The 13498-nt window shown below is 35.9% G+C and overlaps 1 protein-coding gene across 4 annotated transcripts in view; it reads right to left on the reverse strand.

Annotated features, from left to right (window-relative positions):
- LOC120630931 (oxysterol-binding protein-related protein 1) overlaps nucleotides 1-12774 on the reverse strand; it is a 35465-nt gene extending 22691 nt beyond the window's left edge. The window contains exons 1-2 of one of the 4 annotated variants that reach the window (XM_039900303.1): nucleotides 12669-12774; nucleotides 245-408 (exon numbers count right to left, since the gene is read on the reverse strand). In XM_039900303.1, the coding sequence (XP_039756237.1) occupies nucleotides 245-276 (32 nt within the window). In that variant the 5' untranslated portion in view covers nucleotides 277-408; nucleotides 12669-12774. Of the gene's footprint in view, nucleotides 1-244; nucleotides 494-12668 lie in introns of all 4 variants that reach the window. The other 3 variants (XM_039900285.1, XM_039900295.1, XM_039900311.1) reach the window with 3 other exon arrangements.
- Nucleotides 12775-13498: the final 724 nt, after the last annotated feature.

Raw genomic sequence — 13498 nt, forward strand, 5'->3', positions numbered from 1 at the left:
TTACTAAAAAAAATAAGGCCTAATCTAAACTGTGTTTCCTCACAATGTTTTCATTTACCGTTGAAGCATCTGATATTTTATTTACTTAAAACGCACATAACTTAGAAAAGTTAGAGGTGCGTGCTAGGATTCGAACTCGGCCCCCCGAAATTGAAGTCGAGCTCTTCTTACCCAATGCGTTATCACCGCTTCAAGTACAGTTAATGTACAGTTAACTCAACCAAACCACTGTGGTCATACTCACCGATATTTGTAGAGGCGTTGGTCATTGTCCATTTTACTCCCCGCCACAGCCTCCGTCGCCGACCACACGCGACACCTACTTGACTTGCCACCAACACACACAACACCGAGTCACAACACAATAAAACTCTTCTTGTCTCTGTTTTATGTTATTACTAAGCTGTTCTGTAAGCACTGTTTAGTGTTCAGTTCCCATCTTTTTTAGCAAGAGCGACTGTGGGTAGTGTGATAATTGTGTGATAGTAACAATCTGCGATTCAATCAGACCCCTCGCAGATCTCTTAGATTGGACGGTGTGAGGCATACCACCCAATCCAAAGATCCGGATTGGCGTGTTGGCGAGGATGAACACGCTACATCCGTCGTTGCCTGGTGTCACTGGCTTTCGGATTTTGAGTAGTTTTTAAAGAGGTAGTTAAAGAACAGTAAAGTGAGAGTAAAAGTTTAAGCAGAAGAACCACCGGATGGTAAGACCCACCGGCAGTGGCGTGCACTTCATACATGGACAAAAGCAATGTCTACCCTAATATTAAAATTGTCAATGTAAGTTTGTTTGTTACGCTTTTACGCTAAAACTACTTAACCGATCATCATGAAACTTTGTACACATATTCTTGGAAGTGTTAGAAGTACGTCTTAATATAGGATACTTTTTATCCCGACATTAAGCTCGGTTCCTATGGAAGGGGATGAGTGTTTGAAATTATAACCGATTTGAATAATTATTTTTGTACTATAGAGGTTATAATATGTGTTTAATTTTGCTCAAACTTTGTGTAGATCTGATGAATGTGGTTGGAGATAGAGGACAGAAATCCTCAGCGGACAGCAGCAAACCACTCATTTAAGGCTTAGCGATACTGAATACTTAATTTTTTTTAGAACTACAACTAAATTGAATACCACATCAAAAAACAAAAGCAAACGCAGACGAAGTCACGGGCAACAGCTAGTATTGATATAAAGCTCGTATAGGAGGAGAGTTTTTGCAATTTTATGCAATTTTCCTACCGTATGCATACCCTGGTAAGAAAACCAGTGCACGCCACTGCCCACCGGGAGGGTAAGTTGAAATCCTTCGCCTATCAAGAGAACAACACTTCGCAGGGCATGCAAGGAACAGTTCCTGCAATTTGCGCCCTGTGTCCATCAACCTGACGCTTAGGTGCTGAGCTGCTTGCGCCTGTCATATCAAGACCTTATGACTTTAGTAATTAGTACTTCCCACCTATTATTACCATCATCGTCAGCAACATCGGAAAATACTAAATAAAGACATACGTTCTAAAATAACGGGCTTCTCGACCTTGCTTTCTGAGCCGAAGGCCGTGGGTTCGATTCCCACAACTGGAAAATGTTTGTGTGATGAACATGATTGTTTTTCAGTGTCTGGGTGTTTTGTTTATCTGTATATTATAAGTATTTATGTGTATCATGTTGACAAAAATATAGTCAACCTTGGTACCCATAACACAAGCTACGCTTACTTTGGGGCTAGATGGCGATGTGTGTATTGTCGTAGTATATTCATTCATTAATTCATTTATTCATTTATTCATTCATTAATTCATTCATTTATTAATTAATTCATTCATTCATTTATTCATTCATTTATTCATTCATTCATTCATTTATTCATTCATTCATTCATTCATTTATTCATTCATTCATAATAATCTGCCATTTGATATAAAAGAAGCTAAATCTACGTTTATTTTTATGAAAAAATTTAAATTCTACTTTATAAAGTCAGTATAAGTCGTTTCCAGTAAACGATGATCTTTGTTTAAGTCGTATGTTTTTGCTCGGTAATATTTAATTTTTAGCTGCATGAAGTTATACTTTATAGATTTATATCTATGTACCTTCTATAGTGTACGCTCACAACATGTTTTATTTTTAAGTTTAATGTTTTCTCAACTAAGTGAATTTTTTCGTAATTCTTTTGAGAAATAAAGATCTTAAACACAACACTCTCAACTCAACACAACTTCCATTTTTTTTTTAAATTAATAAATATACTACGACAATACACACATCGCCATCTAGCCCCAAAGTAGGCGTAGCTTGTGTTATGGGTACTAAGATGACTGATGAATATTTCTATGAATAATAAACATTAATACTTATAATATACCGGTTGCCTGGAAGAGATCGCTAATTAGCGATAAAGCCGCCCTTTGTATCCTACTTTTTAAGTTTATTTTTGTTGTGGCCATTGTTTTTTTTTCCTATTTGTGGTGTACAAATAAAGTGTATAAATAAATAATTCAATAAATATACAGATAAACACCCAGACACTGAAAAACATTCATATTCATCACATGAATATTTTCCAGTTGTGGGAATCGAACCCAAGGCCTTGGACTCAGAAAGTAGGGTCGCTGCCCACTGCGCCAGTCGGCCGTCAGTTTTGCCTCAAAACCGCCCAAAAAAGATTGGCGGGATAAGAACGTTGAATCGCAGATAAATTTAAAGACAGTGTATTTCAAGAAATGGCAGGAAACAAAAATGAACACCGATCGCCTGGAATATAACATAATGAAAGCGGTTCAATAATAATACATAAGCGTTATAATAAGAGAGAGTTTACTAATGTGTTAAGGAAGAACAGCCCAGCTGATGTATCAAATCGCAGAAGCAGGAACTTTTATTTCTCAAAAACTGTAAATTGTGAAATATTAATATTAGCACCCATAATATAAATGTGAGAAAACAAAATTAATAAAAACAAAAAAAAACCAGGGTTCTACCTTCTAACTAAACTACCTTCGTTTTGGGCGCCCCTAAACCCTCAGCTTTCTAGACGCAACTCCCGAGCGTAAAGTCCCTCGTTTGCTTGGGATTTAAACCGGCGCCCGTAACGTAAGACATTGCTTTAACCCCTTGCTGTACACTCTACTACTAAACGCTTATTAATTTGATTTTTTTCTATTAGACGCCGTTGAAATGTTTTGTCTGTGCTGGATTAAATCGTAGATCTAAAGTCAAACAGGATAAAAGCAACTGACCGAGTTTTACCCTACTGGCTGACCTACAGACTTTGGGACTTCAGGCACTAAGGTATTTCGGACGAAAAGATGTCACGGAGTTTCCTGAACGGTGTCAATCCGTGTTACATTCGGCGGTTTACCTCTTTAACAAAATTGTGCTACTTAACTGAATCTTATTAGGTGTCAATACACAGATTATAGCTAGCCAATAGACAACAACCTTAAAGTAACCTTCAAAGTTTTTTCGCATTAGTGTGGATACACCCTAAGTACTGCACCCAGTGGCGTGCACAAGGTTTTTAACTGGGGTAGGCACAAAGCACGAACATGGCACCAAATGGGTAAAACCTCCTTATATACGAACTTTGTAAATATTTTAGGGTATGCAGTGCCTTTGTGCATATATGAAGTGCACACCACTGACTGCACCCTTTCAAATACTCAAACGGATGCAAATTAAATTCACTGACACTATGTACCTACTACTGACTGTCTGCAGCGGAAATGCAGATATTTAACTGTAGAGGTTTCCATGTGACTCACTTATTCTTAAGTATAAATGAATGAACTGACGGCCGATTGGCGCAGTGGGCAGCGACCCTGCTTTCTGAGCCCAAGGCCGTGGGTTCGATTTCCACCACTGGATAATGTTTGTGTGAACATGAATGTTTTTCATTATCTGTATATTGTATCATTATCTGTATTCAGACAAAGGTACATGTGTTAGTAATTCACAATAAACTTAACATCTAAATTCCGCCAAATTGAATACATTGTGTTGTAATAATGTAATTTTTGTGGTGTGCAATAAAAGTATATTCATTCATTCATTCATTCATTCATCTATGTTAGCTAAATTTAAGAAGAAACGGTTTGACTACCTTCTTGACCAATGTTTTTACAATGTTAATGAATTTTTAGAAAAATGTCAGATCTGACTTCCCAATATTTTATTTTATTCTATTTTCTATATAATCGTACATAATTTTAATTAATTAATGAGTAATAAACAATGATTTTATTGATTTTTATTAATATTATTATAAAATATTTGAACGCCATATTCCTATGGCAAAATGTGAGCATTCTAATATGAACGAACACCAAAACCCTACCACATTTAGCAAATAAAGATTATTTGATTTGATTTGATTGAATATAATTAATGTTACTAAATACTAAAATTGACATCCAGTGTGCTTTGAAAACACTATCCTGCTTCTCAGCTAAACTAAACTTACCTTCAGAAAAACATTTGAGCTGTTCTCGATCCTACGTTTGAGGGGCGCGATATTTTTTCCTAATAACTCCAAAGAAGCCATCAACTCGGTTCTCCGCAAACATACCAGACGAACTACAGTATCGAGGCAGGCCCAACATTATCCTGAAGATATTAATATATGGGACTCGAAGAGCGTTCAGACACCTTTGTATTGTTTGTTTTTAATGAAATGAAATGAAATGAAAATGAAATGAAATGAAATGAAATGAAAATGAAATGAAAATACACTTTATTGTACACCTAACAGAAATTAAATTATAAACAAAAACAACACAATAAGACACAGGTACAATGGGTGGCCTTATCGCTAAAAAGCGATCTCTGCCAGGCAACCCAATCAAGGAAAGGAAAAAACAAAAAAAAAACACAGACTTAAGGGTTAGGTTGTACACAGGAGAAGAGAGCAGTTAACAAATTAAAAATAAATATATATATCAATTACTATATCATACAAAGTACAAGCCAACAACACAAAGAAAAGTGACTCCGAAGCAAAAAAAAAAAAAAAAATGACGAATTATTATTAATTATTATTATAAATTAATTATTTTTATTATAACTATTTGTGTATATTATGCATAAAAATATTCACAAGTTACGCTTACTTTGGGGCTAGATGACGATGTGTGTTTTATTTTAGGTTTATACCTAGACGAGCGCTTGACTGCAATCACACCTGATGGTAAGGATGCAGCCTAAGGTTGAGCGCGCTTGTCTAGAAGATGCCTCTTGATTTGAAGGTACTCATATATGTGTGTATTGTCATACTATATTCATTTATTTTTGTTGTACCCCACACAAAAGTACAAAAAACTTAGAAGCAAGACAGTTAATGCAATTGGCGATCTGGCAACCAATGACGTAATAAAAGACAGTAGGTAAATGACGTAAAAATAAGGCAGTCGTAAATAATAGGCTTTGTTCTTAGTCCCCGACGCAAAAGGTACGTAAAGTTGATACAAAGTTGTATAACTTAGTTGCGTTAAAAGCCAGACCGTCTGTAAATTGTAGCTCTTAAACGCATAGACTATATTAATGCAATTGCGACCGAGTGAAAAATCTCTTGTTTGCACATCTCTGTCGAAAGGGTTGTATTCGAGGCCACCAGCCTAGTCCAGAGAAAATGCAGACATTATGAATTGCTAAATTATGCCGGAAACGAACCCGGGACTTTCACTTTAACGACTACAGAACTAACCTCCGCGCCAGGGAGGTCGCCAACCAAATCGGTTATTACCGGAAAACACAAATAAAATGACATTTTCTAAAAATGTATCCTAGCTAGATCGATTTATCGCACCCGAAACCCTGTATACTTAATTTCATGTAAAACGTTGGAGCCGATTCCGAGATTCCAATTATATATACAAGAATTGCTCGTTTAAAGATATAAGATAATATATATTTATTAAACTCTTTATTTGTACACCACTACACAGTTCATAATATAAAAGACGAATAGAGAGAAACACAAAGACTGGAATAGACCACAAAAGGCGGCCTTATCACTTAGATAGCGATATAATATAGAATATTAAATTATAATTGCGACCATCATTTCATTACATAAACGAATAAAAAAGTTTCGGATAATCTGTAGCTCTAATTACTAAAACACTTTTTGTATATTTGATACACTTTCTACACTAAACTAAACTGACAGCTCTAAAGGTAAGACTATCTTTTTCTACAGGGAGTTGTACTAATCTCTAAAATTGACAGGTTTAAAAGAGCTACTTTTTTCGACACCGAGCTCCCGGCAACCTTTTATTCCGGCTCAAACTCAATCCAAAGCGGAGTTGCAGCTAAAAGGTTTATAAAACTTATAGGTAACTCTAGTCGAAAGGATAAGGCGACTTTATTTGACATTTGTTAAATGTACTTAGCTATACCTATTTAACGGCGTAATCGGCTTAAAGTTTTACGGGCATTGTTCCTATTTGCTTATAATAGGGTAGATAGCTATGTGACTCAATTATTTGTATTAAAAAGGCCAACTTATTGTATTAAAAGTGTTCAACTTTACGAGTTTGAAAAAAAATGGCCGTTGATATCAACCCTGGGTGGGTGTTAGGGTTGCCAGACGGTCCTCCCGACAAAGCAAATAATCTACCGAAAAACAATTTCGATAATTTTAAGTTCACATTTTCGTCAAACGAAACTTGCAAACAACACACAAAAAAATTCTTATGGTAAGAACAAAAACAATAAACATGCTCATTCGGTTCTTATCTTATGTGTCACAAAAACCTACTATGTATTTTTTTCTTATAACTATAACAGCTATGCAAAAATATGTTTTTTTACTTAATATATTATGTATAATTAATATTATTAACTTATTCTTTTATTTCTCCCGACCAAAGCCCTAAAATCCCGAAAAATCGGTTTCTGATCCCGATAACAGGAAGAATCGATCTGGCAACCCTAGTGGGTGTGCTGGGTAAACACATCGCGTCCTCTACCCACGCTTTAGAATTTAGATAAACTTCATACCCACACTTTAGAATTTAGGCTTCAATCAACCGGATCCAACTTCGATATTTCGATGGCGAATAAATGTTTTTTTTGATTATAAAGAAGCCAAAATAAGCAGCCGTGTAATAATTATTGTTTCAGATTTAAAACTAAGATTTTCTTGGTAAATCGACATTTCTTAAGTACTAGCGTACCCAGCCGACTTCGCCGGGCTAGATTTTGCTTTATTTTATTCAAACAATAAACTTACATCATTACATTTTTAATTTAAGTGTCATAATTTAATTAAATTTCATATTTAATTTAATTCATTATAATTTTAGTTTGTAATTATTATTTCCATCTATATGTATTATTACTTAAATAAATAAATAAAAATTTAAGTCTCATAATATATTAAACCATTTATTTCTCTCTGTATTCATTCTCTTCTATTCTCTTCTCGAGCGGGTGAAGATCATTATCTACACCCATGTACACCCAACAATAGAATATCATCATAGTAAATAAAAGCTGTATTTGATAGTTTGACAGTTCAAAAATAGGAGTGCTCCGATCGTCACCAAACTTTACAGGATTACTCGCCGGGTCAATCCTGAGATTCCCTGAAAGTTTAATTGAAATCGGTTCAGCCGTTTCGGAGCCTATACGGAACATACCCACACACTTTCTCTTTTATATATATAAGAAGATAGATAGTTCAACGGGTACATACAACGATAATATTTTTGGATTTGTCGATATTTCGACGCAGTTGCATGGATTGTGGTCACGACGGGACTCACCAAGTGTCGTCGTGACAACGATCCACGCAACTGGGTCGAAATATCGACAAATCCAAAAATACTATCTTGGTATAGCCGTTGAACTATATTTAAGAAATTATTGTTTCCATTACTTGAACCCGTTAGTACGCAAGTTCACGAAAGTTCTAGCATGTGATAACAACCTGTTTTAGCCGGCTACATGCTATGTAGACAAATGGGTCGATAAAATACTGTGACTAGCCGACGTGGCGACTAAGTGCACAGCAAAACAAATTCAATGATATTTGACATTACGTTCCAATCGATATTGCGTCGGTATACTGCAATGGAATCATTTTAAGGGAATATAGATTTTATGGGAAGCAGGTAAATTGATATAGTACACCTTTAAGGTAAGCGTGTAAAAGTTGTCACGTTAGAGGAACGCACGACGTATTTAACGTGTATATCTACGTGTTTAAAAACGATGCTCCAGAACCAGGAATCTATTTCTAATGTTTTCGACTAATCCACCTTTCAAACAAAAATAACAAAATCAAAATCGGTTCAACAGTTTGGGCGCTACGATGCTTCAAAACCAGGAATCTATTTAGGCTTATTGGGTAGGTAACTTAATTTGTTGGGTTTTTGGTAAATTCCCAATATCAGCTCGAAGTTAAGTGAGCGAATGAGCGAAACAAACACTGCTTTGGAGAGCCATCAGAGAGCCATCGTGTCGACCTGGTTATTAGCTATAGCACACATCTGTGTAAAAATGGTTAAAGCCCGCCATCCCGTACCAAAAAAGCGTGGCGTCTGCGCAGCGTCTACCCTCTTCTACTTCTATCTGAGAAATGGATTATGCAGCAGTGGGACAATGCAACGCAAATTATGTAGGTTTATCTATGCTAAATCATTCTCAATCAATCATCAATCGAAATATCTCAGTGCCTGAAGACGTTTTATTAAAACGGATTAGAAACAGTGCGTGTTGCCAGTAATATCTCCGAAACGCAACTCACGTAGCTCAGCGAACCGATGCACGTTGGGGTCCCAAGGTGCTGGAGTGGCGACCCCTCAATGGAAAGCGCAGTTTTGGAAGAACCCCTTACAAGGTGGACAGACGATATAAAACGAGTTGCAAGGAGTTGCTGTATACAAGCGGGACAGAACAGAAGTAGCTTATTGAAAGCGTATAAAATACCTTTGCCCACCAGCAGCATCCTGTGATTCGGATGATGGTAATTAATTCGCACTTGTATTAAATTGCCTGCAGCTTAAACATTAACAGCGAGCTCTCTTTTTACGTGACATCTGTTTACACGAACAAAAATAAAAGCTCCCCACTTCGGAAAAGGAAAACACGTTTTGGGAACGAGTCTCTCGGCTCTCGGTTCTGGAACGCTTTCCCCCTTGCCCTAAAACTTGGCCAGACGTGCCCCGTTTACAAATCGCTATAGATTTAAACGTTAATTTTACCTCACGGACGTTTTCGTTAAATAGGTTAATGGTTTAGGCATTCGGACTTTCAATATTTGGTATCTTAGTTTCATAAACTGTCGTAAAATTTCACTAAGCAAATTTATTTAAGCGATTTATTTACCACTAATTCTTAAAACAAATAAGTATGGCATTTTATTCTAATAGGGAGTTGTGAAACAAAAATGTAATTCGCCATCTTGGATTTGAAATTTTGAAAGATTGTGTTGTTGTATAGTATAGTATTCCACTAGTCAAGCCCTTTCCTTTGAAACTCATTTTGAGAGAGTTGTGACAAAATAGGTGATCCGCCGCTTAAAGGCGGATCACCTCGGTCGATGCCATCTCGAAACGATTTTCATCAAACGTTAGCTAAGAACACTCCAGACTAATCTATCTTTCAAACAAAAATAAGATTATCCGTTTGCCCACACCCCCCCACACACACGCACGCACACACACACGCACGCACACACAAACACACACACAGAGAGAGAGAGAGGGAGAGAGAGAGAGAGAGAGAGAGAGAGAGAGACATACAAACTCATACACGCGCGTCATACTTATAACTCCCTGTTGTTTTTGCGTCGGTGGTTAAAAGTAAATCTCAACTTTAAATCTAATTAGTTGAATGTTTAAAGATTTCAACTACATACATACTAAATAGTGCCAGACATATTTCTTACAATAGATCAGTCCAGAGACATTAATATATTACCAACCACATATTTATATTTAAGACCAAATACATGCACTCCTTTTACGACACCAAATACATGAAAATAAATGTAGGTACTCAAATTAAGTATCACATATTCAAAGGCACGTACGTGCTTTTTGAGGTGGAACAAAATAGCGGAGGCGTCCTCTTTTCAGAAAACTTGGCCAAACGGGACATTCGATAAATAGGTTATGTAAGTACTTTTACTTTGTACCTCTCTGCTTTGATCACTTTAATGTTGCCTATATATATATATATATATATATATATATATATATATATATATATATACACGCAACAGCTGGTATTTTATATATATATATATATATATACCAGCTGTTCCGCGCGGGTTCGTACGCTGTTTTTTGGTTTTTCATGAATCCTGCTGCTTTTCACCCTGGGAAAATATACGGCATTTTCCTAGGGTGAAAAACAGTCTACTTTGTAATACATGATACAATCCATCTCTGTTCCAAAATTCTGTAAAATTGGTTGAGTAGTTTTTGCGTGAACGAGTAACAAACATTCATCATTCCATCCATTCGTACCAACTTTCGCATTTATAATATTAGTAGGATATATAAGACAGGGGTTTTCAACCTTTTTACTGAATCTTGCGGCGCACTCGAAATTTCACGGCGCCCGAGAATTAACCTAGCTATGATTGAAATTAGAGAATAATAATATAGAGAGTATGATTGATTATTTAGAGAGAGAAAATGTGTTTGGCTTATGTGTAAGTATACTGTTACTAAAAAGCTATGGCCTAAAAATATAATTGCTGATAAAAAGTTTTTATTTGTCAATTTTATACCTAGGAGGTACCTACTATAATATAAGTCCGTCTAATTTTTTTATGTAGGTATAACTATAAATTCATATTGGCCGCATTTTATTTATTTTTTTAGGTTTTTTAGAAAAACGCTAATAATTATTATTTGATTAATAAATAGTTTTCAAGATACCCTTAAAATTATATATGATTAGCAACCAATGTTCATGACATTGAGTTGGTGGGTATTTCGATATAAATACGACTGCATTATCGGTACACTTCAGTCCTACATGGACTCCAACGACGCAAAGATACCTCCCGGTGTCTTATTCGTTATCAATAGCATAGCCTAAAGCATACCTAGTTGTATTACATAAGTAAAATAAACAAAAAGTTAGATAATTAGAGCTTTACACTTTAATAGTACCCCATTAATCAACAGGGGTTAGGAAAAGCTTTGCCCCAAGATAAATGTTTTGTAAAGCCAACGGAGAAATTGTCACACGGGTCTTGAGAATTAAGGTGATGTGAAATTATGTAGGTACAACTCTACTTAAAACGTTTTTTTAAATGCAAAATATCCAATATTTAGCCATCAGGCAGGGTCAGGGTCAAATGTCATGCCATGGTATGGCTTTGTTAGTACTAACCATAACTAATTAAAAAACCTAAAACCTTAAAGTTTACCATGTACGACCAAAACCTCTTAAGGAAACCTAACTGATGATGATAGGACAAAATCAAGAAAACCCACTAAAATAAATCAATGTAAGAAATATAATTTTGTTGTTCCGATAAATTAATAACTTGAACGTTTAAAAAAACACAATTCTAAAAAGCTAGAACCGAAGGAAAGAAATCCGGGTCACTGCCCACTGCGCCAATCGCACGCAAGACGCAATCTTGAGTAACACCGCGGACGCAGGTTGGCATAACCTTAATTCGTCGCCTAATGGCTGCTCCGGGCCATCGGAACCGAGCAACTCCTCAGAGATGTGTCAGTTATTTGAGTTAGCAAACAGTTTTATCTGGGAAAGCGAAATGAGTATCTACCTATTTCAGGGTATACCTACTTTATTTATACCAAAGTCCGGATAAACCTGACAAGTGTAAGGCTATAATGTAAACGATGGAGAACAGTACTTTAGGGCCACGAGATAACATGCAGAAATATACCTACCTGAAAACAAACAAATGTTCTAAACACTAAATTCAGAAATTGATGATAATTTGTGTTCTCTTATTACTAGTGATAAACGACTAAGGCACCGGGAGGTACCTTTGCATCGTTCGAGTCCATGTAGGACTGAAGTGTAGCTAAAATGCAGTCGTATTTATATCAAAATACCCACCAACTCAATGTCATGAACATTGGTTGTTGATCAAACACAAATTTTAATTGGTTCTTGAAAACTATTTATTAACTATTTAATAAAATATCTGCCAAATATGAATTTATAGTTATCGAAAGTTTAATTATTTACCCACTTTATAAATTTACTGTAACACTAGTAAGTAAGTAATTTATCTTTATTATTGTCTGAATTGTTAATCTTACTGGTTTATTTTATTCTTTTACAGCTTTAAAACTATCTGTTGATCATTTTAGACATCTAGATTTTGGTTAATTAGCTTTTAATTTGTTTCTTTTATATTGTCCCAGGCCCAAAAATAATGTAAACCTATTATAAGTCGTTAGATAATCTAAAAAACAAATTGTTGTCCAACCCTGGCTGTAAACTGACCGACCCGTGGTATTCTTCGACAGTCTGTATTATACATAAAAAAAATAAAAATAAAACAGGTGGGTATGTAGAACGTCCATCGACATTTAGTAAAAATAATTGTCTGCTCTATTCTAAACTAGGAATAGTACCTATGTACTGATAAGTAATAACTAAATCACACGAATATCAACATAGGTGAATAATAAAAGCACTTTCGAACAAACCAATGGTGAATAGTCCAATTACGTAACCAGATGGACACTCACGTTCCGACTGGCATGTGTGGAATGTGTTCAGTATTCGCGAGCGCCGCAAGGAGTTGTGCACGCGGCGAGAGCTGCGGCGCTACTGACAGTGGCCGGGAGAGACTGGTAGTCGCCATTTCCCACCCCCTGCCTTCGCGATATTGTGGCGCCCAACGTGGGGCCAGAGTAAGGCCGCTCGTACATTTCGTGAGTTTTGGTTCTTTTCTTGCACTATAATTTTTATTCCCAAGCATTTGTGTTTGTACAGGTTGCCTAACAAAGATTGCTACTAAGCGATAAGGCCGCCTTTTGAATACTGCTTCTGTCTGTGTTTTTTTTTATTCTTCTTCTGTATTTTTGTTTGCAAATAAAGAGTATAAATAAGTGAGCGAAGATATTAGAAATGAAGGTCCTAACTCACCTTTTAAATTATGGAATAACTGTTTCTTAAAATGTTAATTTAACCGATAAAGTGATTTAAAAAAATACCCCAGAAACTTTTTGTTAGCTGACGCTAGTATTTTTAGCGGCTGAACCTAGTTTGACGATGCTTTCATAGGCACATAAAGTGGGTACACCGTACAATGAAAGGTAGTTGTTACACGAGACATGTATTTTACAGGTATCGTAATTAATGAATATGGCTTACCAAAATACTAGATCAGCGAATGTATTGGGGAGACTAGAAATCTTAAAAACGGCCACTATTATTGTGCAATAAAGCCACATAAATAATAATGATCTATCCTAAAGTGACTTGTAGATATTAGAAGAAGCATGGGGATTACACTTTCTTGGGACATTTTATT

The sequence above is a fragment of the Pararge aegeria genome, chromosome 2 (assembly GCF_905163445.1).
Source record: "Pararge aegeria chromosome 2, ilParAegt1.1, whole genome shotgun sequence".
NCBI lineage: Eukaryota > Metazoa > Arthropoda > Insecta > Lepidoptera > Nymphalidae > Pararge > Pararge aegeria.